At 30.3% G+C, this 27880-nt stretch overlaps 1 protein-coding gene across 7 annotated transcripts in view; it reads right to left on the bottom strand.

The window, feature by feature from the left end:
* Positions 1-11107: 11107 nt before the first annotated feature.
* The window catches only part of LOC138941621 (uncharacterized), a 255219-nt gene continuing 238446 nt past the window's right edge, over positions 11108-27880 (bottom strand). For all 7 annotated transcript variants that reach the window (XM_070311452.1, XM_070311447.1, XM_070311449.1 and 4 more), the window contains 2 exons: positions 26021-26131; positions 11108-12044 (listed from right to left, as the gene is read on the bottom strand). In XM_070311452.1, coding sequence (XP_070167553.1) covers positions 26031-26131 — 101 coding nt within the window. In that variant the 3' untranslated portion in view covers positions 11108-12044; positions 26021-26030. The remainder of the gene's footprint in view (positions 12045-26020; positions 26132-27880) is intronic.

Here is a 27880-nt window from a genome sequence, read left to right as displayed (position 1 = left end):
AAAATTAGTTTTTTTCCCGCAAATTTTGTTTCGTTCCTCTAGTAGATCATAAAATTTTATTTTTCACATTTAATTTGTCCAAAAATTTTATCTCCACAAAATTGTAATTGAAGAATTAGTTATAAACATGTCTAAAATCGAAAATTATGAAGTTGTGAAAAAGTCAGACAGATCTATGAAAAGAAAGCGTTAAAGCGCAAGATAATACTTAAAAATACGAAATGTATCTAATATGTAAAGTATTTCTCTATTGTAATACGCAGTAAGTTTACAAATTACAAAAATAAAATTTTCCACATATCATTATCACGATTTAACGATAAATTAAATTAAATTTAAAAAGTCGAAGATTCATTAAAACATTTAACAAGTTAAAGTGGTTTTAGAATATATTTTTATTAAAAAGATATTTATTTAGGGAATAACAGAAATATTTAATTTTTATGGTAAAGATCTCGGTATTTAAAAACAAATCTTTGATTTTTGTTGCTTGATTTTGATCGCGCATTTTTGCCGAACAAATGCCGGCAATTAGAGAAGCAGCGAAACAATGGCGACAGCCGCACGATGCCGAAGCGATGCCAGGTGTGTCTGCATTCTTCCGCGTTTGATTAATCGACATGTATTTAGCCGGTGAATATTTATCATCTCTCATCCTTTCCCGTCAACGATTTGCATTGTCCTCGAGTGCACTCGACGTCACTATGCGATGCGTACATTCGTGCGTAATCCACTGTCAGCTGTATTAAGCAGCGTCGCTCTTAAACGGACGGTTTTTATACTTGTATGTACTTTACGAAGATGGTTACATAGAAAGAGTGTCTTATATAAACTTATAGCGACAGAGCGCGTTATGATACAACACACATTTTATGAGATAAAATCTTTGTTAATGTAGAGGTAATAATCGACGGGAATCAGGAAAGGCCGTTAATTCTCAAATGCGTATTTTTGTAGCGGGCGATTTATTCGTCTTGTCTTGTCGAAGGCTCGGGACTGACTGACTCGTCGCGTCCTTCCTTCACCTCGCTTATTTACATTTTCAAATCTATCTCGCTTTGTCCTTACATTAACTTTTGCTACTTAGAAGATGTATTTTGTCATATTTAAATATTATATATATTATGTGGATATTATATGAAAACACATATCGTGCCTAATTATTAGGTGTGTATTTATTAAATTTTACCTAAACATTGTAATGATAATGTTAAGAAAAAATTATATTTTTTTGTTGTATTGTGTGTGTGTGAAACATAATAATTTAAGTGGATAAAGAAAAGTATATTAATACTTATAATAAGTTATAATAACTTTGTGATTAAATAGAAAATAAATTTTATAATACATAAATCATAAATCGAAAATCGTTTTTTCTCATTGCCACATTGCGTAGCTATTGTGATATTAATATATGACGAAGATAACATCACAAAAAGTAAGTACGATCGATGGCTAGTAAAAAATTAGTTTAATTAGCGTATACACCCTACACATACGCGCAAATAAAACAATAATTAAATGTAGTAAATAAAAAATTATAGATTTTCCACATATATACATATCTATTGAAATATTCTTGGAAAAAATCCCGCATGCTTTTTTTCTTAATTTTCAAAACTACAAAAATTAATAATAGATAAAGAAAATATTGTACAGATTTTTTTGTAACGTAACGTATCCTGATATAAATCAGTATTTTTATAGTGATAAATAACTGCCTCTATTTATTCATAATTTATCATCAAAATTTCATATATTATCATCATCAAAGTTTCTTTTCTATTTTTTCCTATCCATTTATATTTTATTATATATAATTTTCTTTAATTATTTTATAAATAAAATAGAAATATATATGTGCAAACATATTTTTTTATAAGCTTTTATAAGCTAATACAATAGCATTATTTATTCTAGTTGCATGTTACAGTGAAATATGCGGCCTCCTCTCGAAAACTTGCACGCATGAAGGTAATCATGGATATTTTGTGCATACGTTTTTTCAAGCATATTAAATTTTCCACAGAATTTTGTATCGCAATGTGCACCTTCTGTCCAATGTGATAACATATGAATATCTTTGACAAAGAGAACAGATCTCTTTTTAAAAGGAACGTAATAATTATTTTATTTAGAGATACGATTATATTTAATTTCAAAAAAACTCTCCGAGAAATGTGCGGTATGTATAGCATTTCGTTGTTTTAATTTATGATTATGTTATACAAAATTTAAGCAATATTCATATAAAAATAATTATACATTTCCATTCATATCTTAAAATATGTTTCTAAAACTTTTTTTTAGAAAAGATTTAAGTAATTATTATGTGCCATAATAATTATTTAGATAATGATATAATATACATTTTAATCTATAATATATTTAACAAGTCGATCTTTTTGATCGCCATCTACTTCATTTTCTCGTCTGCTTGGATCGGGATAAAATATTTCTGAAACGCTCATGTTTGTGCCTCCAAACTTTTTATTTAATAACTCATAATTGCTTTACATATACAGCTTTGAAGTGAATGCGCTCCATTTGATCGTGGGCGCGTTGATTAATTCTCGACTCGTAATTTACAGCGGTGATGTAAGTGCGAGGGATCTTAATGTATTACTTAAATATTAACGTATCTGAGTACGGGTTTATATATAAACAACTATACAACTTATGACTAGTTTATATCGGTCCTTTATACGACTGAATTGGAACAACGTGCCAGGTCTCTATCGCTTCATTGATATTTCATGTATGTTATTTCCATACATATATATATATAAAATGTTATAATGTCAAAATTAAACAAAAACATTGGTCATAAATTATTTTTCGTCGTGCATAATAAATATTTCACATCTCCGATTACATCCTTGCTTTATCATGGATAATTGATCAAAGTTAGATATAATACGTTTTATATAATTTGTAATTTCAATACATATTGATATAATTAATAATTTCTCTTCTCATATTTTCCTTCAATACAAATAATTATATATATAATAACAGTTTGACTAATATAACATATGATAAAATATTATTTATATTTAAATAACAGGGGTCAATAATATTCAAAATATTTCCTATTATTTTTTTAATCCTAAGAGAGTACCATAGGCTTTCTGTCTTTTGTTGCAGAACTTTGAGTAATAATAATTTTTAAAAAATTTTAATGACTATAATTGCCCAAAGTACATTCTATACGATGCTTTCCTGATTTCCAATGCTTTAAGCACAATTTTACGAAAGAAGAAAATATTTTCACAAGTAAATAATATTGTTATATTGTTCTTATTATTTGCCTTTACACACATATACATATCCTTATAATTTTCGATTGAAAAGAAATAATTATTATTATATTAGATATGTTAAATATCATATATTTTGGGTAAATTGGCAATATTCCCCACATATTGAAAAGTTAAAATTAGGGTCATTACGCGCGTTAAATTGTGTTTCCAATTATATACGTCACGCAGTTCGTATTAGAAGACTCCTAGAACGGATCAGAACGATTATGAGTTATAAAGCCGCGAAGACGCAAACGAGAATAGATCTCGTACTCGGCGACGGATTTCCATTGCGATTCCGTCGTAAAGTTCGAACGACACGCGGACACGGTCTCTATTATTAAGCGGATCACCTTGTTTACGAGGTTCTCCCCTTCCGGATGTTATATAAGTCCCGTTGATAGGTCCGATGCATCCGTTCGCAATGGTAGTCCCATGTGACGCTCGTACATATGTATACGGAAACTTTGCCGACGTCGACTTTCGCGTCAACGTAATTGAGGACTTAAAATTTCAGTGCCTGACGCGCGACGGATGAAACGAAACAAGACTGAGTCAAAATGCATTTTGCGGATTCGCCCGTGTCCTATTCACAGAAATATTTCTCTCGTCCGTTGACATTTGTTATACGTTGATTCAAAAAGGATCTATAATCAATATGTTCCTCGTTTGATTTTTTTATTTATTTAACACACACACACACACAATTCTAACGACGCTTTAATCTTACTTTACTTATAAATTTAATTAAAAATCTAATTTAAAACAAAACTATATTGATTATATAATTTATATTTGCGCTGAAAGTGATATTAATAAATTGCCTTATAAAAATTTTGTTTATTTAATTTCTTTTATTCTTTTTAAAATAAAACTAAAGATCTTTTTTTTTTTTTTTTTGCACATCTCATAATCATCTACAACGTTTAACACGTAAATTTTGTAACAAACGTTTCGATCGACTGATAGCATTCTTCTCGATTGATAGCATTTCAAATTGCCATCGTGGAGAACTTGCTTGTACGATCAAAATTCGTCTCGCCAAAGGTATTCGAGAAAAATGTGAACGACAGAGGGAGATCGTGTGCAAGTCAACGAAACCGCGGAAAGAATGTGCGATTGCAGCTGCTCAAAAAGTGACCCAGATCGGCCAGTCCGTTACGTTGGCGCAAGCTCGAGGATTGTCGGATCGCGTCGTCCAAACTTTGTCAGCCGGTCGACTTTTTTTACACACTACGGAAGTAGAACGTGTGCGGGAAAAAACTGGGCATGCAGTCACCGGAACTGTAGGATTTATCACGAGCTCGACTGCGCACATGCGTAGTCCGTTATCGAGGGCTCTGCAAACTGAGAATTTTCGCGATTGACCTGTCCGCTCCGCTTTGAAAGTTTTCTACTAGCAATTGCTATAAAAGACTTTTACGCTATTTTTTTTCTCTTTCTATTTTTTTCTTTGCATAACGAGTTTCGAAAACTGAATGACCAACATGCATATTTATACTGTAACTCGACAGTTGTTATTTCCAGATAGAACGTTCCGTAAAGCCGTTTCCATTGATATTAAACATTGCATAATACAAAACGCGACAAAAGATCGCAAGTTCAATGAAATGCGAAATTTATCTCTCAAGTAAAATAAAAATTATTATTAATAAAAATAAAGATTGTATTCCCTCTCTTAATATGATTTTTACTAATAAGTTATTTTTTTCTCGTGCTTGATCTGATTATAATTATTTTATTAGAAACTATTTGGTTAACCAATTAATGAATTAATTAATTTGTAACTCGCCATCAAAAGATAAAGTTTCAAGATTACTGCTAAACAATTAAAATTGATCACATTTGGACTAGTCAATTTTTTTATAATATTTATGTTGCTCTAATATCGACTTAACGTTTAATTTATTAATCGAGAATTAATACAAAATGTTCAGAATAATGGATGTCGTTGAAAACGACGTTTTATTATCAGTGCAAGACACATATCTTGATTCAAGTTGCGGTTGCGATTGCTCCAAATTTCGAAATAAGTACTAATATTGTTCAATCTATATACATCAATATATACGACGAACTTTTTCCATCGCAATTTGTGCAGAGAAGTGAACAGATTGAAGAAGATAAAAGGAAAAAAAAAAAGAAAGACAGCGGTAATCAATCAGGAAATTCGTTTCACTGTAACCGACCAACTGCGAAATAGCTGAAATTTCCTTCATCCAAATTAGCTCACGGCTTCTATTCTTTTTTCTCTTTCAGCCTTTTTTCGTTTTATCTTCGTAGTTACGTTTTAAACGAATATCGCAATATGATGTGCAACCGATTTAAGTACAAAGTAAACCCGTCAATGTGATATTGTAAATATGAGTGAAAATTCCTCAGCTGTACAAACTCTTCAAATTAAAATATTACATTTTTCACCGACGATAAAAATGTTTGATTTAACTTTTCCATGAGAGCTCTTAAACCCTAAGCTTTAAGTTAGGCTTTGTGACGAATAATTCAAATTTTTGTGAAGATTTTTATAACGAATCTTCAAATAATACAAATGCATCAAGATTGTAATCTAAATGACAATCTATATTTGTTATATAAATTCGATGTGCTATAATGTTGTAATGTATATATTATGCAACTTCTAACTTAATTTGACATAAAATAAATGTTTTATTTTCGCTATTCAGAGATATCATAATTTTTTAATAGTGATCTTTTTTATTTGTCTGCTAACTCGGGACTTCTTTCAACAGGATATTAAATATTTCTCGGTTAAATGATCGCGATATACTGTAAAGAATCATTCTCAAATATTTTCAGTCTATCGTACAATGCGAATTCTTTTCAAAGATATTTGAATGCCGTATAACATACGAATATCCCTTTTGATATCTCAAGACGTCCAAGGCAAGCTTATTCGTTCGATTCTTTTGAAGCATATAGACATATCGCATACATGTGCTCACATGGAAAATTCGCTCTACATGTACGTATAACTGTCGTATGACAGTGTTAGGCACGATTGGTACGTTCGACTGATAACGTGGCAGTGTGAAACAGCGGTTGATAAGGATGATATAGGGCTCGGAACGATACCGGTGATAAGAGAGGATCGGTTGTGACTCGTATCAGAAATTCTCGTTGCAAAACAATTAATCCTTACAACGACACTCTATAAGGTAATCCTATCGAATAATTAGATCTTAGGAAATATGATAAGATCGGCATTACATATCGAGCTGGTGGCTCGTCTTAATGAAGTTATTTATATGGTTCATACGTGTCCATACGTTTCGTCCCTTTTTCAAGATATCAATCCAAAACACAGATTGTATAATAAATGCATCGAAGAGAAAAAAATTGCTTGTAATATCATTTTTATTGTAATAAAAGATCAAATATTATTTTTAAGGAAGGAATTTAAAAAATTAAATATTAAAAAATGTAATATTTATTAATATATTAATATTTATTAATAGTTCCTCTGTTCCTTGTATGATTTAAAACATAAAGTATTAGAATATTATAATATTTTGGCTGATAGAACTTAGTTGTTTGTGTCTGTATTTTTTACTTTAATATATTGTTTATTAAAATAATAAATTGCAAAATGACATAGATATTCTTTCTTTAAAATATAATAAACTAATAATATTCTCATTAAAAATTTACATATTTGTAGAATCTTTTTAAGTTTATAGCCAATAATTTTTGAAATATCTTTTACTATTTTCAAACAAATTATGTATCAAGAAATTTGATTTTGTTAAAATTTAATTTTACATAATAAAACTTAATATAACAATAACAAGTTATTAATTGTAATTAATTTATATTTTAATATTCTCTCTCTCTCTCTCTCTCTCTCTCTCTCTCTCTCTTCCTTTCTTTCTCTATCGAGAGAAATAATATTCTCTAATGGCAGTAATAAGTTTGACGGAAATTCTCTCCGCGCAACAATCTTAGAATCGATGAAAAGTTATATCTTCGAACCATCGTTACGATATTTATTCTTGGTTATTGTGATAGACAAGTCTAATTAATCTACTTACCAACAAGAGCTGAGAATAACAAACGAAAGAAGAAGTACCGATCGTGCCTAATAATCACAGGATATCTGCAAGACATTAATTAAGCGCCTTTGTTCTCTCCTCGCACGTTGCTCACAATCTTTTCGTATCAGGAAAAATCAAAACCTTCGTAAATCTCCGAGAATCCATTAGTTTATCTACCGTCTCGGCAAAATATTAATATGATAACAAGAAGAAATGCCATATTTACATATAAAAATATATCTTATCATGATTGAGTCTATATGTAGATTTCATATGTGTATGTATAATGTATTACGAATATAGATAAAACTTCTCTTAACGTACGCCGCGATTCGTTTGATACGTTTTCACACATCACAAGTTTCTTGGTATAATCTGATGTAGAATAATTTCGATAGATAATGCAGTAGCACAGAAGTAGAATGGTCCAATTTGGAAAATGTCCGATATTATTCGAAACCCCTTGGCTTTATTTTATAAAAACTGCAGTCTTGATTAAATAATCATCGTGACACATATATTAATGATATCTTTACAATCTTCATCAGGAAAACTCGAAGGCAAATTGCAAAGATTCGATTGTTTTTCTATGCCTTATAGAGCATATATTTAACGCTCTTCATCAAGAACAAAGCATTTTTAATTATAAAAATTACATTATATAAAGTACACAGAAAATCTTAAACAATAAAAACATATCAAATTGTTTTTATAATTATTGTTAATAAAAAAGAAATTTTATAATTGAATAGCAAAAATTTTGCTATTCAATTATAAAATCACTAAGTCAATTATTTCAAAAATTAATTAGATAAATTAGATAAATTAGAATTCACTCTTTCCATATCGATTAAGATTTAAGCGATTTGGAATCATCAATTCTTAAATTATAATCTCGATGAAAAATTTCAAAAAGAATTAATCTAGATTCATAGATTAATTTGTATCGCGGGTCAGAGCATTGCCGCTATATAAAGCAAATCGATATTATTGGTTTTATCATTCTCGGATAAAGGCGTTCTTATTAAACAACGTGGAATGCACTTTACAATAGAAAAAAATATATTTTAAATGCAATTAAATATTTCGTGAGAGGCTACAGGCCAAACCACTTGTGCGAAAAATTGCAAGCTTTTTGCAGTTAACTAGGTCGAGCCTTCGGTTGCTTTTAGCAAGCAAGTAACGAATCCTTGTTGGCACTTATGTCAATACGTACCGCGAATATTGGATAGTCTGCTTTGAATAGTAAAGAAATACGCGCCATTGCCGTAAAATAACTAATAGAAAGAAAAGAAAAGAGGACGGGTACTTCCTCGGCAAAAAGAAACATCTCGGCCATATCCAAATTGGACCCATCCTCTTTCATATTCTGTACATGGTGTCCTGAACGCGCTGCGTGCGAGAGCACTTTTCTTTTCAGTATACTGCGAAAGCATCATGTGAATTTATACTTGTTACGCAGTACATGTACTCCAAAAAAGACTCAGTTAACAAAATATTTATTTCTCCCTTTTTAGTGGATCTTTCCACAAAACACATAATTTCCGTTTTTACATCATTTATTATTACTAAGTAGCTTTAACTAGAGAAATTATAAAATAAAAATTAAAAATTTCAAGTTTTTAAAAAATAAAAGAAAATTTTAATTTCATACATCTCTGTTTGCAATACATTTTTCATTAAAAAAATATAGATTTATACCTAACATGCAAAGATATGCACTAAATGCAAAAATGCATGGATTACGTGCAACAATCGCGAGCTTATATGCATCGGAGATTATCAAAACTATTGTATGATAGCCATTGAGCATATTTTTATCACTAACATGTTGTATCTTTTTAAGTTAAACAAATATCATCGTGATAATTAACGCGTTTCCAGTAGCCGATTTACCATCTAGTCTAAAAACAAACACAATCATCAGCGAGCAGTAAAACGACCATATATCGTCAAGGTGATGAAAGTAAATATCGCTCGATACGTATGTAGAATTTTTAATTTTTTAATTTTTAATTTAAATTGTTGGCAATTATTATAAATTTCATTGAAAATAGTGAGTTTGTTTTTTAAACTTTTTAAATTAAATTTGTTAAAAAATAATGAAATGATATAGGATTATCCAACATATTGTAGTATGTATCTCAATATTGAAGCAAATATATTAAAATTATAAATTAGCACATTATATTTTTCTCGTTCAAATAAACGATTTATTCTTCTTTAACATAATCTTCGCACAGATTACACTTCCCTTTTACGTGATTGCGGAGATTGAATCTCAAATATCACTGTGCATACTTTCAGGACACCCTGTACAGCTACATCTGTCCGTATCTTCTCGGCATCGTTTCTCGGACTCGACCTATTGCTTGAAAGTTATAACAAGGTTCTGCAAGTTTATTCGGCGTGATCGCAAGATCCGCGTGAGGAATGTTCGTTAGTTTCGCTTACGTTCTTCTACGTGTATGCAATTCATCTGGCTTCTATCTTCCATGCTTCTTTTCACCCTCTTTTGCTTCGTTTTGGCGTGATGCGGCGAAGGGCGCACAAATAATTCACGGCACTATTTTGAATGTAGAAGCACTTCTAAAAGGAGTTCCGCGGAATGAAATTGCAAAGTGGAGTAAGAGAGAGAGAGAGAGAATGAGAAAGGGAAAAAGGATGGTACAGGAAAACGTCTTTTCGTCGTTTTGCATCTACAACGCGTTTGAAGGTCTTTCTCAATTATTCAACGACGCGTGACGATTACTATGCCTGAGTAAACCGATAGATGCGTCGCTGTGTTTACTTCCGATATTTGAGACGCGACGTAAAGTTCTCTATTTTTCAAAAAGCAGTCATGCGAGCTATAATGATCAAAGGATTATGTGAACATTAAATAATTAATTCTCTTTGTATGTATCACATAAATTTTTTTCTAGTTGAAGTATTTTTCTTTAGGGGTTAAAGCGCACTGAGAACTTAATTAAAAATGAAAAAGCATCATAAAATAAAAAATAAAATTAGCATAAGAAAAATGAATATCGCTAATATGCAAAAGTTATTATCTGAAATATGAAAGTATCGATAGATTTTTACATTTCTCTCTTCCCTTGGATTTGAAATTTTTATCTTCTATTAAAAAGAAAACATGAACAGCTTTGTGTAAAAGAAGAGTTTCAATATATTAAATTTTATCTGAATTTTTTTTTCGGAAAGCTGTTGATGTAAAATGACTATTTCATATATGTGTTACAAATTAATCATAATAATTGAAGAAAGATATTTCATTTCTTGTACATAAAATCTAAAAAAAACAATACATAAAAAATAATTAATATAGAAATTTCTATGTATTATTTTTTTCTTTTTAAATTTTCATGTATATCAGAATATATTTAAATTTCTTTGCTTTGTTTTTGATAATTAAAAGGCAAGCTGATGATAACTTAATCGTTTTAAGTGAGTTGGGCGATATAATTTAATTGATAATGTGGTTTATTGTTTGCTGTTAATTATTTTCTACGTTATACTTTATATTGCGTTGAATCGATTAAATATAGAATTTTCTTGCTATGGCAAAACATGCCGAATTTCCTGTCGCGATATTTTTTAACATTCAATATCATCCTACTATTGACAGTGTCTTTCGCTGAAATAACGCTTACAATAAAAATTAATAATATACGCGGTGAAAATATTTGATAATTTTTTTCTCAAAACAATGTAGATTCAATTTATAAAATATCTCAAATTAATTGTAATAAATCCAAGTAATTAATATTTATCAGTTAAAAGGCACAGTAAATTTTGAGATACTTGATAATAAACAATGGAAATATTTTAATAATTTACTAAAAAAACACACATTTATTATACGCAATTAGTTAAAGATACTTTACAAATATTTTATATTGTGTAATAATCGAACTTGCAATAAACCATGAATCATTATTATTACATTTTTAATAACGATATCTGTATTTAGCGTTGTGTTTACGAAGAATATTTTAAACAAGTTTATCTCGCCATTATGTCAAGCTTTTGAGAAAATAAAAATTTACGTCAAGAGAAGGGCGTTTCCTCGTAGATAAGGTTCTGAAGGATACTATATTGCAACCTGTCATTGGCTTCGCCATCGCAGCACCCCGTCTTGTCTATCGACACGTGGATTTTCCTCGCCATCAGACGACGATGAGTAAAAAATGTCCTCGATTTTTCACAACTTATCTCAACAAAAGTAACTTAACAAACTGTACACAGTGGCCCACTTTTAATAAATTTTTACCTCGATGAAGAATTTTCCATCCACTATCTTCTCGAGATTGTTAAGGGTTCCTGCTATGATTTTTATCCACTACTTTATTCTCTTTTCGGGATCGTTATAGTACGAGCTTCCGATGCTCGAGCTCCTCGAGATTTCATATTCGCGGAAACGTGCCCCGTGCAATGTAAATCTTCGCGACGCGAGGCATCGTACAATACTGCGCGATCATATCGAGATGAGATCGGGTTGATACGATTTTACCCGCACCAATTCACCACCGATCGAGGTGATGATGTGTAATCCGGATGATGAGTACACAATCCGCCGCATCATTGCACTGAGCTGCATCGTTGCATCTGTGCACGTGGCACCTGCCTATCCGCATCCGTTGCGACGCGCAAATGCATCCGGAATAGAAATCCAGACACGGGATGAAATGATCTGTAAAAGAAAATGACATGATGTTTGCACATTTTATCATATTGAGACATTCTGATGGTACAAGTAAAAAAAACCAATCTCTAATAAAAAAGTTAATATTTATTTTCTTATTTTAATATTTATTTAACAATAATTGTTTTATAATTATATAATTAATAAACGCATATTTCGTGCTCTTTTCTAAATATGAGAAACATTCTAGTGAGACTTTCTAGATATAGTCGCGGAATTTCTTGTCTTGCATTTGCATTTGTTAATTAGAAAAATTACAGAGGGATTGTTACAAACTTTGAAATAGACACATAAGCATCACGAGCATCAAAAGCATCAAGAGCTCGCTTTTTCTAAAATTAAATAAACTTGCGTTACGCGTGCGACTTTACTGTATATCTAAGAATATCCAGTCTCATTTATTATTTGATGAATTTGCGGCCAGTTTTTTGTTACCGAAATTCAACAGGTCTATTTTTTATCTTGTTTCTTATACTATTTTAATAAACAACTCTTTAATAAAAATGTTGATAAACATTATATAAAATTATGAAATAAAACTCTCTGTTCTCTAAATTATAGTTTGTTCAAAATTAATTCTTGTACAATCAATTTCAAATATTTATAACATGAAAATTGTTAAGATATTTTTGTTAAGAGAAAATTGGTTCAAAATTCAAGAAAATTTCTCTCTCTCTCTCTCTCTCTCTCTCTCTCTCTCTTATAAAAACATAGTAATGCTTGAATAATTTATATAAGCGTAGTTTAAAAAAAGGAACATTATCTTACATCCGTGTATTGTCTCACTCCATCTTCGCCTATCTTGCCGCACAATCATTTGCTTCTCTGAGAAATATCGTGTACTACGAGCAAACGTTTCCGGAGGGAAAAAAAGCTTATATTATCATCGCCTTGCTCGGCGCATTTGACTCACAGAAAAGATTACTTCCCTTATCCGTTCCCTTCGCCTGGGGATTCGGTCGCGAAGACTGTTTACGCGATCGATGGTAATGCGCGTGCAAGAGTGTTATGTACGTTCGCTCACATCGTGGATGAGAATTAGAACAGTGGAGGGATGGCGGCGGATGAGTGGCTGTATAGAGTTTAAGGGCGTTTCATTTGAATATATTAATTATTCATTTTACATGCCGCGGAAGCCCGCGTATCGCGTTAATCCACGTGCGATTACCGAGTATGTTGAGCACGATTCCGCGTCGATCGCAATTTATTGGTTGCACGTATGCATGGCAAAATTATTTGCGCAACATCGATGGTAAACTGGCGCTCCGATTAATGTATTTTATTAATCCTTATATTTACGATCGTCTCCGCTTTTACTGAAGAAAAGCCTTATGATATTTCATATACGATTGCATTTTTCTTAAGAACAATAAAAATATATTATATACATTTTGCGTTTTAAACAATATTATTTTAAATAAGAAAATATACAAATATAGTTTAAAGGATTATGTGATTTGTACATTTCAATGTAATGTTCTATTATTCGTATTTAAAGTTGGTGTCAAAGCAAAGAGTTTCTGTATACGTATTTCTCATTGATGTCACAATCAAATTTGAAATCTTTAAAAATCAGTTTTCCCAAGTTCTAGAACAATCTAAAAGGATAGGATTTTTATTTCTATATTTTATTTCAAATTTTAATACTTAATTTCGAAAAAATCTCATTGTATATTGAGACTCCTCTTTCTTATATATGGATCTTTCTTATAAAAAAAATATAAATATATATATTATAGAAATATTTGTTTGAAAATATATATATTGTTTTATTTAATATATATTTAATATGTTGACATAGAGAGATATAAGGCACATCAAATAAATCTTAGAAAGCTATTATTTCGAAAATTATGATATCTTGCATGAAAAGAAAATATCAGAAAACATTTCAATAATTTCTGAATTTTTTAATCAACATTAATTTTATATTATTCATTAATGCAAAATTTTAAGCCGAAAATTTGACATTTTTATTCATTTTTATTATTCGATACTACATATTATTTTATGACTATATTGATAAAATAATTGTTGTAAATTAAAACAAGTCTTGAATTTAAATTTAAATTTTGAAAAATTGCATAATATAAATATTGCAATATTGACATATATTAATCATCCCAAATTAATAATATTCATATTGAAAACAATCAAATTTATTAACAAAAGTTTATTTGCCACATGTGAGCTATTTATTAATTTAAATATAATATTAATTATTACATTAAATATTTACATTATATTTGTGTGACAACGTTACAAGTAAGTTTCAAGATTTAATACACTATTAATATCCAAATATGTATGCATATATAATACAATATTATCAGCCAACATTATAAGCATTTGTAATTTATATATATATATATATATATATATATATATATATATATATATAACTTAGTAATCTATCAATATCGTTGTAAATTAATCTCGATTGATAGTTAATAAATGCACCCGAGAGATCTACAGAAATACACACATCATATATTATATAATACTGTAATTATTCGATAATTATATCTGTAATATACCGTAGTAGTATATCTATAATAAATAAATACATCATTAATCTTCCAGTCATCGCTAACCTCGGTTATCGATCACTTTAAGCGATATATGATGGTATTACCGGATTTATTCATCCAAGTACATTTCTATAATACTTCGTTGTCTACATGAATGATATATCTGTTTCATAAAAATTATTTTTCGTAATAAACCATATATAATATGCATATAATTAACGATGTGTAAATAAACCCATATAATTGTCAGCTAATAAATCTATAAAAGATGCTACACAGCTATATTATTTTCACGTGTTCTTTCATTGGTATAATTTCCCAATTTATGGTATATGCGAGAATAATTTAAAATATTTACCAGAATGTAGAAATGTAACAATTATATATAACTTTATCTTTAACGCGATTCAAATTTCGTTATTAATATATTTGCTCCCCTATTTAAATATTATTAAATATGATATTATTGTTACACGACGTAGAGAGAGAAGATCTATTTTTAATATAAAAGATAATTTGGGATTGAACGGGTTAATACGCTCTACGGGCACACACATTTTTAGCGTTCTATTCTTCGCGGATCATCGATGCGTCACTCCCGTTATTCCGCGTCGTCGAAAATCGTTCGCAAAATAAGTTGCTCATATATCCGCGATATCCGCGAAAGCGGAAACCATTTTTTCGCACGCCAGTGCATCGCGCCGCTGGTGAAAATAATAATATATCTGCGCAAGCGTCGTCCCTTCGCATCGGAGAAAATCGTACCGATATAAAACAAAAATAAATTTCGATTACCTGTGCTGCTGAAGAGGGGAAAAAAAAGATGGCAGTTCCACGCGGATATGCTGATCGCCGGGTTACAACGGATAGGACAAACAGTTCGCGGTCCGCGCGATGTATAATAGATATTATTTAAATCCTGTGGTTCGCGCGAAAGACCAACACGTTGTGGCTCGCTTGGGTATCGATATTATTTCGTTTTGTTGCAGCGTGAATGTGAGCGGAAATAGAAATGAGAGATTATTGGTAACAATGTCATGTACAGGGTGTCCCACAAACTATTATCTTACAAACTTTACTGATACATTCTTTGATAAATTCTTTTACGCGCAAATATAATTGTAAAATTGTTTAACATTAATTAAAAATAAAGTAATTTTTGAAAAATTTAGAAATGTATTTAAAAATACACACTGCTAATAGAACATTGACAGTAGTACGTTTTCCAATTTATTTTGTGTAAATTTATTGCGGCAAACAACTTATAATAAACTTTTTTACAAGAAATAAGTTTTTTAATAAATATTTAATTAAAAACGTTAAAACATCGCGAAAAAATTTAATTACGTCATTAAAAAAGAAGTTGCGTTGACTGATTTTGTCAGATTTTCAGTACATAGAAACCAGATATGAAATTTGGTGGAAGACATATGTAGTTAAAAGGATTTTGAGAGATCTGGGATATTTTGTACATAAAATATGTATACATGTGCATATATAGTCATTAGAGAATATGCAGACATCCCACACACACACAACCGGCACATTATACAGTATATTTCATATCTGCAAAAATTGTAGTCACTGTTACGTACTAGACGGGACAATCAACGAACATGTAAAATGGATAGTTGATTGTACATTTATCATCCTTTTATTGATATTGTAAAAGAATTATTGAATAACTGCGATATAAAAAAAAGGGACTATAATTGTCAAATGTTTTATTGTGAATTCTGTCTCTACAAATTGACGAAAAATTTAATAAAAAATTTTATTAAATTACTCTCTTATTTATGATTGTAATTCTAGTTATTTATGATTGTAATGAATAAAATGTTTTAGTATCTATTTTATTGTAAATACGTAAACAATAATTCGCAAATAAACTGTTTAAATTTTTTACCTAATATTTTTGTCATTATAACATTTCTTGTGAATTGAAATCACAACCGTTTTACATAGAAACTTTTCTCAAAGAAAAAAATTTATAAAAATGTAAAATAAAATGTATCAAATATAACTAAAAATATGATTTAAGATGATAAAATTTAAGTTTATGAGTCACATTATATATGTTCTACATATTTTAATATTAAAATACATATATATATATATATTAATAATTATTAATAAAATACCGCAACCAATCAAAAAAATTTTGATAACATTATAAAGAATAAGCTATGCAATCAATATACAAGTTCTTGAAATACATTGGAGAAATACATGGAGGCAAACACTAGAAACAAAATTTCCCGTTAATAATAGTACGACATATCCTCTCTTACATATCTAATGACGCAAGCATAAAAATCGAGTTGCTCTTTAAGCAGGTGCGCATTTATGAAAGCGTTCAATATTTTTTATCTTACTTTTAACTGACAGATAGCTCAAACGAACATCGTTAGAGACTTGTCAGCGCGCGGATACGACAAGCGTATCGAGTATCTAACCGTGCATTTTCACTCTTTCACGTTTCAAGTTTCTCTCTTTTTCTCTGTCAAACAAAACAATAGAACAAAACGATATATGCGACAAATTTTTCATTAAAAATATAACTGATATCTTGAATTAGTTCCATATTTCAATCTCAATCAAAAGAGAAAGAGAATATTCTCTCTTTCTATTTATCAATATTTCTGTATGTGAACAAAAATATTCGTTATTGAGGTCAATGCATTTAATTGTAAAGTAATAAAATGCTTTAATATTCCACAACATCCAATTCTATAACAAAAGGCAGTATTTTTTTTTTATTTCTGAGGTTTCCGGGATTCAAGCATTAATCGTATAATTGAGAACTAGTTTTTCTTACAATTAGTATTTAAGAATTACCAGAATAAAATTAAAGATCATATGTCAAATAAAAAGAATCTACCTTTTTAATACTCGATTTTTAACCAACTATCATAAGACATAATAAGAAATAATGAAAAGAAATTTGTGATAATAAAATGTGAAATAATAAGAATAAGATGTGTTTATTGTAGCATCTATATAAAAATATAAGTTTAGGAGAGAGAAATATATAAACATGATTTTTTCAATACAGTTATATACGTAACACAAAAATAAATTCGTTAATTAAAATAATATCTTTGTCCTATGTTTAATACAATAATTAATGCCGCGTAATCAAATAGCCGTCATAATGTCCGTATGATTCTATTTGTTAACTGTCAAATAATTTAACGACTTGCATGTATGTTGCCTCATTTCGGTCATCGTCATGGAACGCAATAAAGAATAGATTAATGATTACTTTGATTACTCAAACACTGTTTTATTGGCTAGATTTCAAATTATTCATACGGCGTGTCATATCTCCCCTCTGGCTTAAATAGTGCACTTTTTTTTACACGTATATGTACACTCTTAATGAATCCAATGAACACTTCGCAGTTTTATTGATTCTCCGTTTATGGTGCTCGATTGTTTGGACTGCGGCCAAGCGCGGCAAAAAGAATTCGCGCGTTTGAATGTACATGGAAAGCCGCCGTGTTTATTCGTTAAATGGATGAATTCGTTTATCAGCGAGCACCGGTTAATTTGAAGCCGGAAACCTCCTGACAAATAATCTCCTGGCCGCTCTCTTCCCCTCTCTCTTCGCGCCAATAAAATCCGTTAATCACTTCGATAATCGATGAGCCGTAACCAGCAATTAGACCATTATTATTGACAAACGATATGTCACAAAATAAATGGCAGTCTTTATGAATTCAAGAAGCGAATGGATTACCGAGAGAGACCGATTCCGGGCAATATATGTTCATGGTATTAAAAACTACTACGTGGTAGCTATTTGTTGTATTACACATCGTGAAATTTGAGCGTGAAAAATATATTACGTGATATAATCGTACGATACGAAAGTGATATAAATTTCTACGCATAATATGAAACGTAATACGTCACGGTTTGGCGACCGTGCGATTTAATTAATTAACGCTCTGCATTTTTTTCGTTACATTTTAATAATACAAATACGATTTTATATCATGGATATTTTGTGGAATACTCGTATTTGCGAACGTAACAAACTTGCTCAAAGAGGACGAGTGTATATATATTTACAAAGGAAATTTCCATCAATTAAACAAATAAATATTAGAAACATTTAGGTTTACGGATGCGTCAAAGACTGATTGATATTAAATTCTAATCGGCGTTATAAATTACATCAACAAGGTGGAAGTGACAAAGAGTTTGACGATTCGCTTGTTAATGACTACAAGCAGCCGAAAGGAAACATGATTCGCTTAAAATTTACCGCATTAAAGCGCTATTTTATTGATACTTCGTAGCGCGATAGATTCGTTAGTCGCGTGAGTCGGCACAGAAGAATAGATAATGTAACTTTAATCAAACGTGAATTAATTTCTGAATTAATCTACATTAAAGTTCTTTTTCCGATGATCGAGAAAATTTCGGTGCCGAATTATCGGATCGGTATAAAAGCACGTAATTTATTGCACAAAGTAGAAAATGTCTATTGAATTATTACTGACTTTTTAGCTCATTATGCTCTATCAAGGGATATTAATTTTCGTTTAATAGAAATTTGCGATCAGCTATTAAATCGATAACTTTTTCATTAAATTTTCTGTCCAGATTGTTATATTTATTTCTATAAATAATATGCGTGTATATATGTATGTACCTCAGTTCTTCTGATATCTCATATCTCATTACGGCTGCTTATTCATTTTACGTAAAATTAAATACGGTAAATTTTTAATTGAGGATTTTAATCGCGTTTAACGCAGAATAAAAGTTATATCACCACACACTAATTGTACAGTTTCGACAGAAATTATTTTTAAGCATTTTTTCTTTATTTGCCACATTCACACATACGCACACATATTGAGATCGGATGTTTTAACCGAGGAAGTTATCCAGTTAATAGCTTAAGCGGAAGTCGGAGTAGACACGTCGAGGGATTTAATGCTAAATCCGCTTTATGCAGTTTGAAGCGAGTAATTGGCACTTGTCTCATGCTAATTGACAGTTCTGTATCGTAGCTTTACCGCAAAAACATAAAGAACGGGCTATAATGGTATAACAATATGAACAATTTCTTGTTTATATTAACTCTGTCGCTCTCAATATCTTATTATAGGCACTTTCCTTTTTGTACTTGCAAAAAATTTTATAATTGAAAATTTTATAACACATCCTTGTATATGTGACATGTATTTATTTTATTATTATGTTTTAATTTATAATTTAAATAACGCCGTACCATTTCTGATGTGTTTAAACAAATGAAGAATTAAAAAATTTCTTGTGTACCTCTGATTTTATATTTGTTTTTGATATTCGTTATATATTAATTGTCATATAAATAATTTATTTGATAAAACGGCATATCATCAATGATAAAATATGAAATAATATAAAATGCGAGATATACTACATACACACACATATTACACATAAGATATATGGAATTTCTCAGATCTCAGAATCTGCTTTCCAGTTGTATGAAAAATATTGTATATGAATAAATTAATTAAAGATATTAATTTCAACATAATAATTCTTTCTTCTAAATTTTTCTTTTTAGATACAATAGATAACAAAAGTAATCAACATTATACCTAAAAAAATCATTTGAAAAAAGTTAAAAAAAAAGAAATAAGAAGAAAATAAGAAACCCTTTATCAGCAATTGAGTTGATTATATCCACATTTTCAGATAAAAATAAATCGCTATAGTCATGCAAAATCAAGGAATAAAAATTTAAAATTTTCTCTTAATAAATTTAGATTATCCTGAATGGGTTAACCGATAAGACCTACGAAAAGTTTCCCATTTTTCAGAGAAATAGCAGCGGCGAGATTCTGCGGAGGCGAACGATTAAAATTTATGAAATTTGCTTGAACTAGCCTGCGTCTCTCGAGATAAGGCAAGACGTTGCGTAATTGGATTAAATCAATGAATCACGGCTCTTAAGCTGTTTACATATGAGATCGTGTCACTTTCGTACATTGTTCCTCCTATTGCGTCGCAATCGTAAAGAAGAAGATCTCGCGTCAGTCAGATATAATATATAAGATGTAAAGTTAGCCTGCCACACGGATTTTATTGTATCACTTTTATTTAACGCCAGGTAAATCTCTGGAGCGAGTAACTACAAATTTTCTGGATATGCTTTGAAAAATGTAGTAATTCTATTTTTTCAGATTTATTCAATTATTATAAATAGATATATTATAGAACTTATACAAACATATTCATCGAACACCTTCTTATGCAAACACATTCGTCAAATCTATTTTGTAAGCAGTTTTATTATATATTAATTCAGCAATACAAAAATACCCTTTCCTAATAATTAGTTTTTGTGATAAAAAGAAAAGAAATGTAGCATAATAAAATTTTAGCAAAAAAAAAAAAAAAATAATAATAAACATCAGCTAATAAAGATAGCGTATAAATAAATACCAATTTTCTGATTGCGGGAAAGCAGAAATGCAGATATATTTAAAAAATCAGATCGCCAATATGCATACCGTTCTCGTTCAACGAAAATATTTAGTGCATGCATTTTTTAAATTAAATAGAAGTGAGGTCATGTATGTTTATGTTACGTGTGTGAGTGACATACTCGACGAGTGCCACGGCATAACGTCATTTTCAAATTGCCGGACGTCATGCACATGCCACATGTCATCGGATAATATACCTGCCTTGCGATTTTATAGCTCGATTCGTGCTCGAATGAGGATATTTTTCGTGAAATAATTAGGTAACTTTTAGTTCAAAATATCATTTGATACATGTGAAAAATGTCAATCCTAAGATTGTATACATTGCAGATAAATAATAATTGCTTTATTGTAGCATTAACATCTTAACTTGTCGGTTATTTTATTTAAAAAATCCCCCAAATTTTTTATATTTCATTTTATTACTTTCGTATATGTTTATTTTAAATAATTGCTATTTTCTACAGACTGAATGTGTTTATTCTTTTTTACACGATAAAAAAAGAGCAACGGATAATTATTCTTTAAGAAATCTGAGATATATTGTACATGTTCTTCTAGTTTCCGAACTATATAACAATATTGCTCGTTTGTGTTTCTAGGTATTGATTGTTTCAAGTATAAACCCGTTAACATTTTTAAAATCGTCGCGATAACGATAACGTTGAACAAAATCCCCGCAAAGCGTTGCGTTGAAGCGCTTCCGGAAAAATTGTTCACCCGCATCGAATTCCAACCGTGAATTCTCTGAGAATGTGGAAAACGCGCGGAACAATTTCACGATTCCATCTCAACGATAGCATTAATCTCGCTTTACAGATCGCGTGCGTAACGCGATGCGGCGGTAAAGCCAAGCGCGGCATCGCGTCTCTCGTCATGTGCACACACACGGCGAATTACACACGACGTCAGACACACTTCGCGATAGTGAAGGATGTCACCGGATTTAATTCGGCGGTTCGTCGGTGCTCGAGCGATCGAAATCGTACAAGAATGACAGAGACAAGGGCGTCTCGTGGGTTCGCGGTCGGAACGGAAAGGGAAGGGAAGTTGGGGTGGTTGCGAGCGGGAGCGAAAGGGAAAGAGTAGTGTACTCCTCTCTGTCTCTCTCTCTCTCGTTGTATGTTGTACCCGTCTATAACAACGGTGTTTTGCGATGAGGGATGGACGGATGTGACGTCATAGGAGCTCACGCCGTGATCTATGGCGGCTGATAATGAAAGCGCAGAGGTGAGAGATACCGCGGTAGAAACTATATCGTATAAGCTATAGTTTCCGCGGAAGCCATCATACGGCAATGCCGCAGCATCAACCCCCTCCCCCTCCCCCTCCCAACCCTCTGTTCCTCCACTCTCCGCATTCATCGTCCCCGTCATCTCGCCCGAATCCCTCCCGCTTCCTCCCGCGGTTCATCGCGAAATTATATCTTCACAATGGGGGATTCGACGCGACGACGATAAAAGCTTGAATTATGAATATCGGTTAATTCGCGTTACGCATTCGAGGACCGCGATATGGATGATCCGGCACTCGCGTTGCTTTATGATGCGGTTGCGCGATCCCGCCGCTTCGATGGCAAACGCGCGAAAACTTGCAATTATCGTTGGTACGCAACGCCATTCATTTCTCGATAACAGCTGGAAGCTCGGTAATACGCAAGTGAAATCGTTGTCACGTAATGGACAAGTGATAATATCGCGTAATAATTTTGCTAAGTCTTATAGCGCAATAAATTATCGTAATAAAAGGATTATGTATGTGCTAATGCAAGATTTTTCTGAAATGCTTAATTAATTGACGACTGCAAACAATTAAGAATATAAAGTCGAAGACAAATGCAGAACTTAGCTTTAGTTTACTTAGTTAATTTAAAAATTTTCAACTTTTATATAAAAGGAAACCACACACCATACAGAAGCCAGTTTTGAGCAATTTAAGTTGAAAGCACTTTAAGAATCCATATGCTCTTTCTCTCTCTCTCTCTCTCTCTCTCTCTGTTCGGGTATATAACAATTAGTTAAAAATTAGGTTTGAAGCCTAACAGTTTTTCTATTATAAAAATAAATTGTTAAAATAATTTATTTAAAAATATTTAATTATATGTTGCTATAAATTATTTTTATATTTTGATTTCTTAATTTTTATACAAAAAGAAGCCTAATATTCTATTGTATAAAAATTCAATTATATTTTCAAGTAGAATTTTTAATAAGAAAATTTGCTTAATGCAATAATATTTTAAATTGTAACAAATATATAAACAAACAAATATAATAAAATATGTATATGCGGGATAAAAAAATATTCGCGTTATATTTGTATAGTACAAAGTAGCATTTATTACATTTTGCAAAATTTAGTTTTACAAAAAGCTGTCATACACATCATATTGCATAAAATTTTTATAAAAATTCTACAAATATAAGTTTCACACTTTAATTCATTACACCGATAATAAAATAAATTGAAGAGAGTCTTTATACGTTCGATTATTTCGATGTGATAATTAGATGAAAACAAATGTTTTTTAATTTTTTAAATTGTGCACGGATGCAAAAATAATTACAAAACATCCAATAAATAATATAACAAATATATATTTCGTTTGTAATTAAGTTTGAAGTTATTTGACACAGAGGTGAAATCATATAAATAATAATAAAGGCTAAAGTTTGTGAATTTTCATGTTGTTTACGATATTTAATTCTTATGATTGAGCAAGTAATAATTGAGGAAATGATAATAAAAATTATCCATCAAAGCATTAATTTTGGCGCATTTAAATTTCATTTAAACAAATTGTTCCAATTTGAGTCGTAATTTTCGGCAATTTATATCGGATTTATATGATTTTCCGAAAAAAACAGTTTTTTCGTTACGCACTTTCAGCTGCAAGAATTATATATGTAAAGAAGGTATATTTAAAAGTTTGTTTCTTTTTTTCAGATTTCGTAAAACATTTTACTTGCTGATTAATCAAATAAAGTTGGCACGCAATTATTTAAATTTGTAGAATGTCACGTTTACCGTTCTAGTAATACGTTCGAAGAAGGTCATCTCATTTTTTGCTCTAGTTAGCCGTTTTTAATTAGTTAGTATCTCATGTAATTACGTATACGATGCACGAGAAAAAAAGCTCATCGGCGAAACATCGGATTACGTGGCTCTAATAAAATTTCCGATAACGGGAACCCCATCACGTGATTTCATTACCGGTCGAAAATACTGATGCTTGAAATAAAATTGGAAGTTATTAATATCGTTAAAACTTTAATCGAAGATTTCACATAATTAGCCGAAAAACTTTGGAATCGGAGGAAAACAGCAAATAAGAATCAAAATGCATAAGCAATGACGTAATTAACACATGATATATAGAAATATATATCATTATATACAAATAAAAATGCAAATAATTTTGTTTAAAAATTTTCTCAATTTTAAATTATTCAATTTATAATCTTACATAAAATTATACATAATGAGGAAAAATATGAATGCTACAATTCTATTTATGCACTATAAATCTGATTTATGCAAAAATATGTAGTTGAAAAGAAGTATGCAAATTTTTGCAAATATTGTATTTTAAATATACGATATGTATTTTGCATGTATTTAATTGTTATGCAGTCTTTCAAACATTCAAAAAATATCATTATTTATTTTGTTTCTCAACTAAACATTTTTGAAATAAAATTCTGTTTTTGACCCCAAGTTATTCGAAATAACATTCATGTCTATTGATTCACTATCGAGTAAGGAATTCGATATCTCCGAGAAGCCACAGTGATATCGAATCTTTCGCTCTTCTTTTCTTCCCTCGCGGAAAGATGTATATTTCGCGTTAACCCAGAAACTTGGTTCGAGCTTTTTATAAGTCGACGAGCTTTCTGAGAACTCATCTAAAACTCGGATTTAGGCGGCTGCATAAAAAAAGACCAAGAGTGTCAGAAAAAGAAAGACAACTTGTACCATAAGAAAACAAAGAATATATAGTCAGCCTGCGAAAAAAGCAACATGAAAAGGTATGATAAACTCGAGAAGATTGAAGGGAGATTTAACGAAGATTTTTCAGGAAAACGAGAAATTATTTTCGACAATCGCCTAAAGCGTTTTATGAAGCATTATGAAAACTATTCAAATAATTCAGAATAATCATAATATAATCGGCATCTTAATTTTATTGCAACAATTCATGACGGCAGTGTGGGTTATTTTCGAACAAATTTCGATATGCCAATTTCACGATAGAGGATTATCGGGCATGATTATTTAATAATCCGCAAAGCAATTTTCAGAGTTCGAAATTGCGAGATCGTTCATACTTTCACATTCTTGCATTATATTCACAAGTTTCATGAGAAAGACAACTTTCCCTATTTTCATTCATCTACTTTTATATTTTTCCGGTTAGCATTTTTAAAAATATAAGAATAAAAAGTAATCTTATATAAAGATAATTAGTTTTTCAAATTACGAATAACTTAATAAAGAATATTAAAAAATATATCAGATATTTATATTTAAAAATTAGATTAAAAGTTTATAATATTGAAAAACTTATTAGAATAACATTAGCTATTATATCTACATATACTTTACATACACTTATATACATATTACATGAGCTTATAAATTTATGTAACTTTAATGCAGTTTAAAATTTGAATTTTGTCAAAACAAAAATAATTGGCTCTCTTAAAATAGAGAGAGAGAGAGAGAGAGAGAGAGAGAGAGAGAGAGAAAATATCTCATTCAAAAATTCTAAAACTCGTATGTAATATATCATGAACCCCGCTTTTCTCTTCGATATTAAAATCATAAGATGTAAAGCGTGGTATCATATCTCATGACAATATACCTTGTTATTTTTGTCAAAAACATATACAACACGACAAAGTTTGCTGAAAACTTTCTCTGTATTATTACTCACCTTAATACTGTCATCTGGTGAAGACATAGCTCATCGTCAGGTGAACCAGCCAAAGATTAAGGAACGCTCTCGAAACTCCGTTGCCGTCGTGCACGGCAGCTGGCAGTTCACCTGAAATTACATCGGGATTATTACGTTTTTCGGTTAAAACCATATATTGTTCAATTTATCAAATGAGACTAAGCGAAGAAGTAATCTGTCAATGACAGACGGTAATTAAAAAGCAAAAAGAAAAACCAATTCAATTTAGTTGCCACATTTTTTAGATTTCTATTCTACAAATTAAGCGAATTATATAATATATATTTACAACAGAGAGATGAAACTGATACTTCTGTCATACATCGAAAATTCTATTGAATACATCTTTCAAATTAAATAAATATATCTATGAAAGTAATACAATTTTAATTTTCAAGAATAATGCGTTTGTTATATTTCCTGAGAGAAGTTCGATTCCCCTGAACTTTATTGATTTTCTTCTTTGACTCTTTGCTTATTACGTTGACAATAATATTTATCGTAATAAAACCAGTGAAAGATCAATATAAACAGTTTAAATTCATAACAGTTTAACTTATGATATTAAATATCCAATTTTCGCACAAAACGTGCATTTCTCGTCGACAAGAACACATTTGTCATCTCATTAATAGTTGCGTTTCATCTATAGGTTTCCCGTCAGATGCAAGCCGCTGCGGGTTGACATATTTTCGTGGCCTCCGTTTAATCGTTCTTCGAACAAGTTACATTTTCCAGATAATAGTTGAGGCCTGCGGGTTCTCGTGAAATTAAGCGAATCTTATTAATGGCTCTTACAACGCTCGGCGCTTCGATATCGCGTTCATACATATGCGAATACATTCGTGATCTTCACCAGAATGCAATTAAAATGTCTCTCAGATCAATAAAATATTTCTACGTCGATATTCTGAATGTTTTTTATCGACCATAATTTTTACAAATTTGTATTTTAACTTGATAATTTAACTTAAAAAAATAAATTTCTCTAATTAAATAATTTGTCTCTAAAATTAAAAACTTATATATAATTTGTATATTTAATTTATATATTTGATTATATATTTGATCATTTTACGATATATATTGTCGATCTTTTATATAATCAATTGTTAATTTTTTCCATATCTGGATGAGATGGGCAACAGGTTTTAGAAGAGCAATATATTTGTAGATAAAAATTTTTTTCGACTTAATTAAATTCAGATACATGATTGATTATATTCTTAATTATTCTCCCTCCGTTTACTATAGTATATAACACCGTCTCAAAATTAAAAATAAATACATTGTTAAGTCTCTTTTCTATTTGTTGCGTTTGCTTAGAAAACCTAATTCAATGATTCCATCGGTAAGTTGCGTCTTTGTTTTGACAGTAACGTTTCGAGAATACAGTTCGCTACTACTTTTCCATTGTATAAGTATTATTTTGACGCCTTGCTGCGCGTGCTTTGTTTTCCGATTAAAGAAGTTTCTACTTAATCGGATAGAATATTTTTACGAGCCTCCAGCTATTCGCAAAACAAAAACACTTGATTTTTCTTCAGTCTTTTAACGCATTATTTCCTCATTTTTCATTAGCATCAATACTACTTTCATAATAATTAAATGCAATGTTATTGAATTGCATACCAAAAAAATAAGATCTTTAAGAATAGTCTATTTATATAAAATAAATTGACTAAATTGATTAAGCGAAAATCTTGTAATAAAATATTAGTTCTGATAACTTTCTCAAACGTATATGTTGGATAAATATAATTTCTTTTACTTTCGAATTATCTCTATTTCAAATCAAGATAATTAATAAAATTTTTAGTAATTTTCGACATATTATTT

Source organism: Polyergus mexicanus, unplaced genomic scaffold (genome assembly GCF_030449975.1).
Source record: "Polyergus mexicanus isolate NDT 795.1 unplaced genomic scaffold, iyPolMexi1.0 SCAF_19, whole genome shotgun sequence".
Lineage (NCBI taxonomy): Eukaryota > Metazoa > Arthropoda > Insecta > Hymenoptera > Formicidae > Polyergus > Polyergus mexicanus.
Note: the sequence above shows the minus strand (reverse complement) of the source record. Positions and strands in the feature narration are given on the sequence as shown.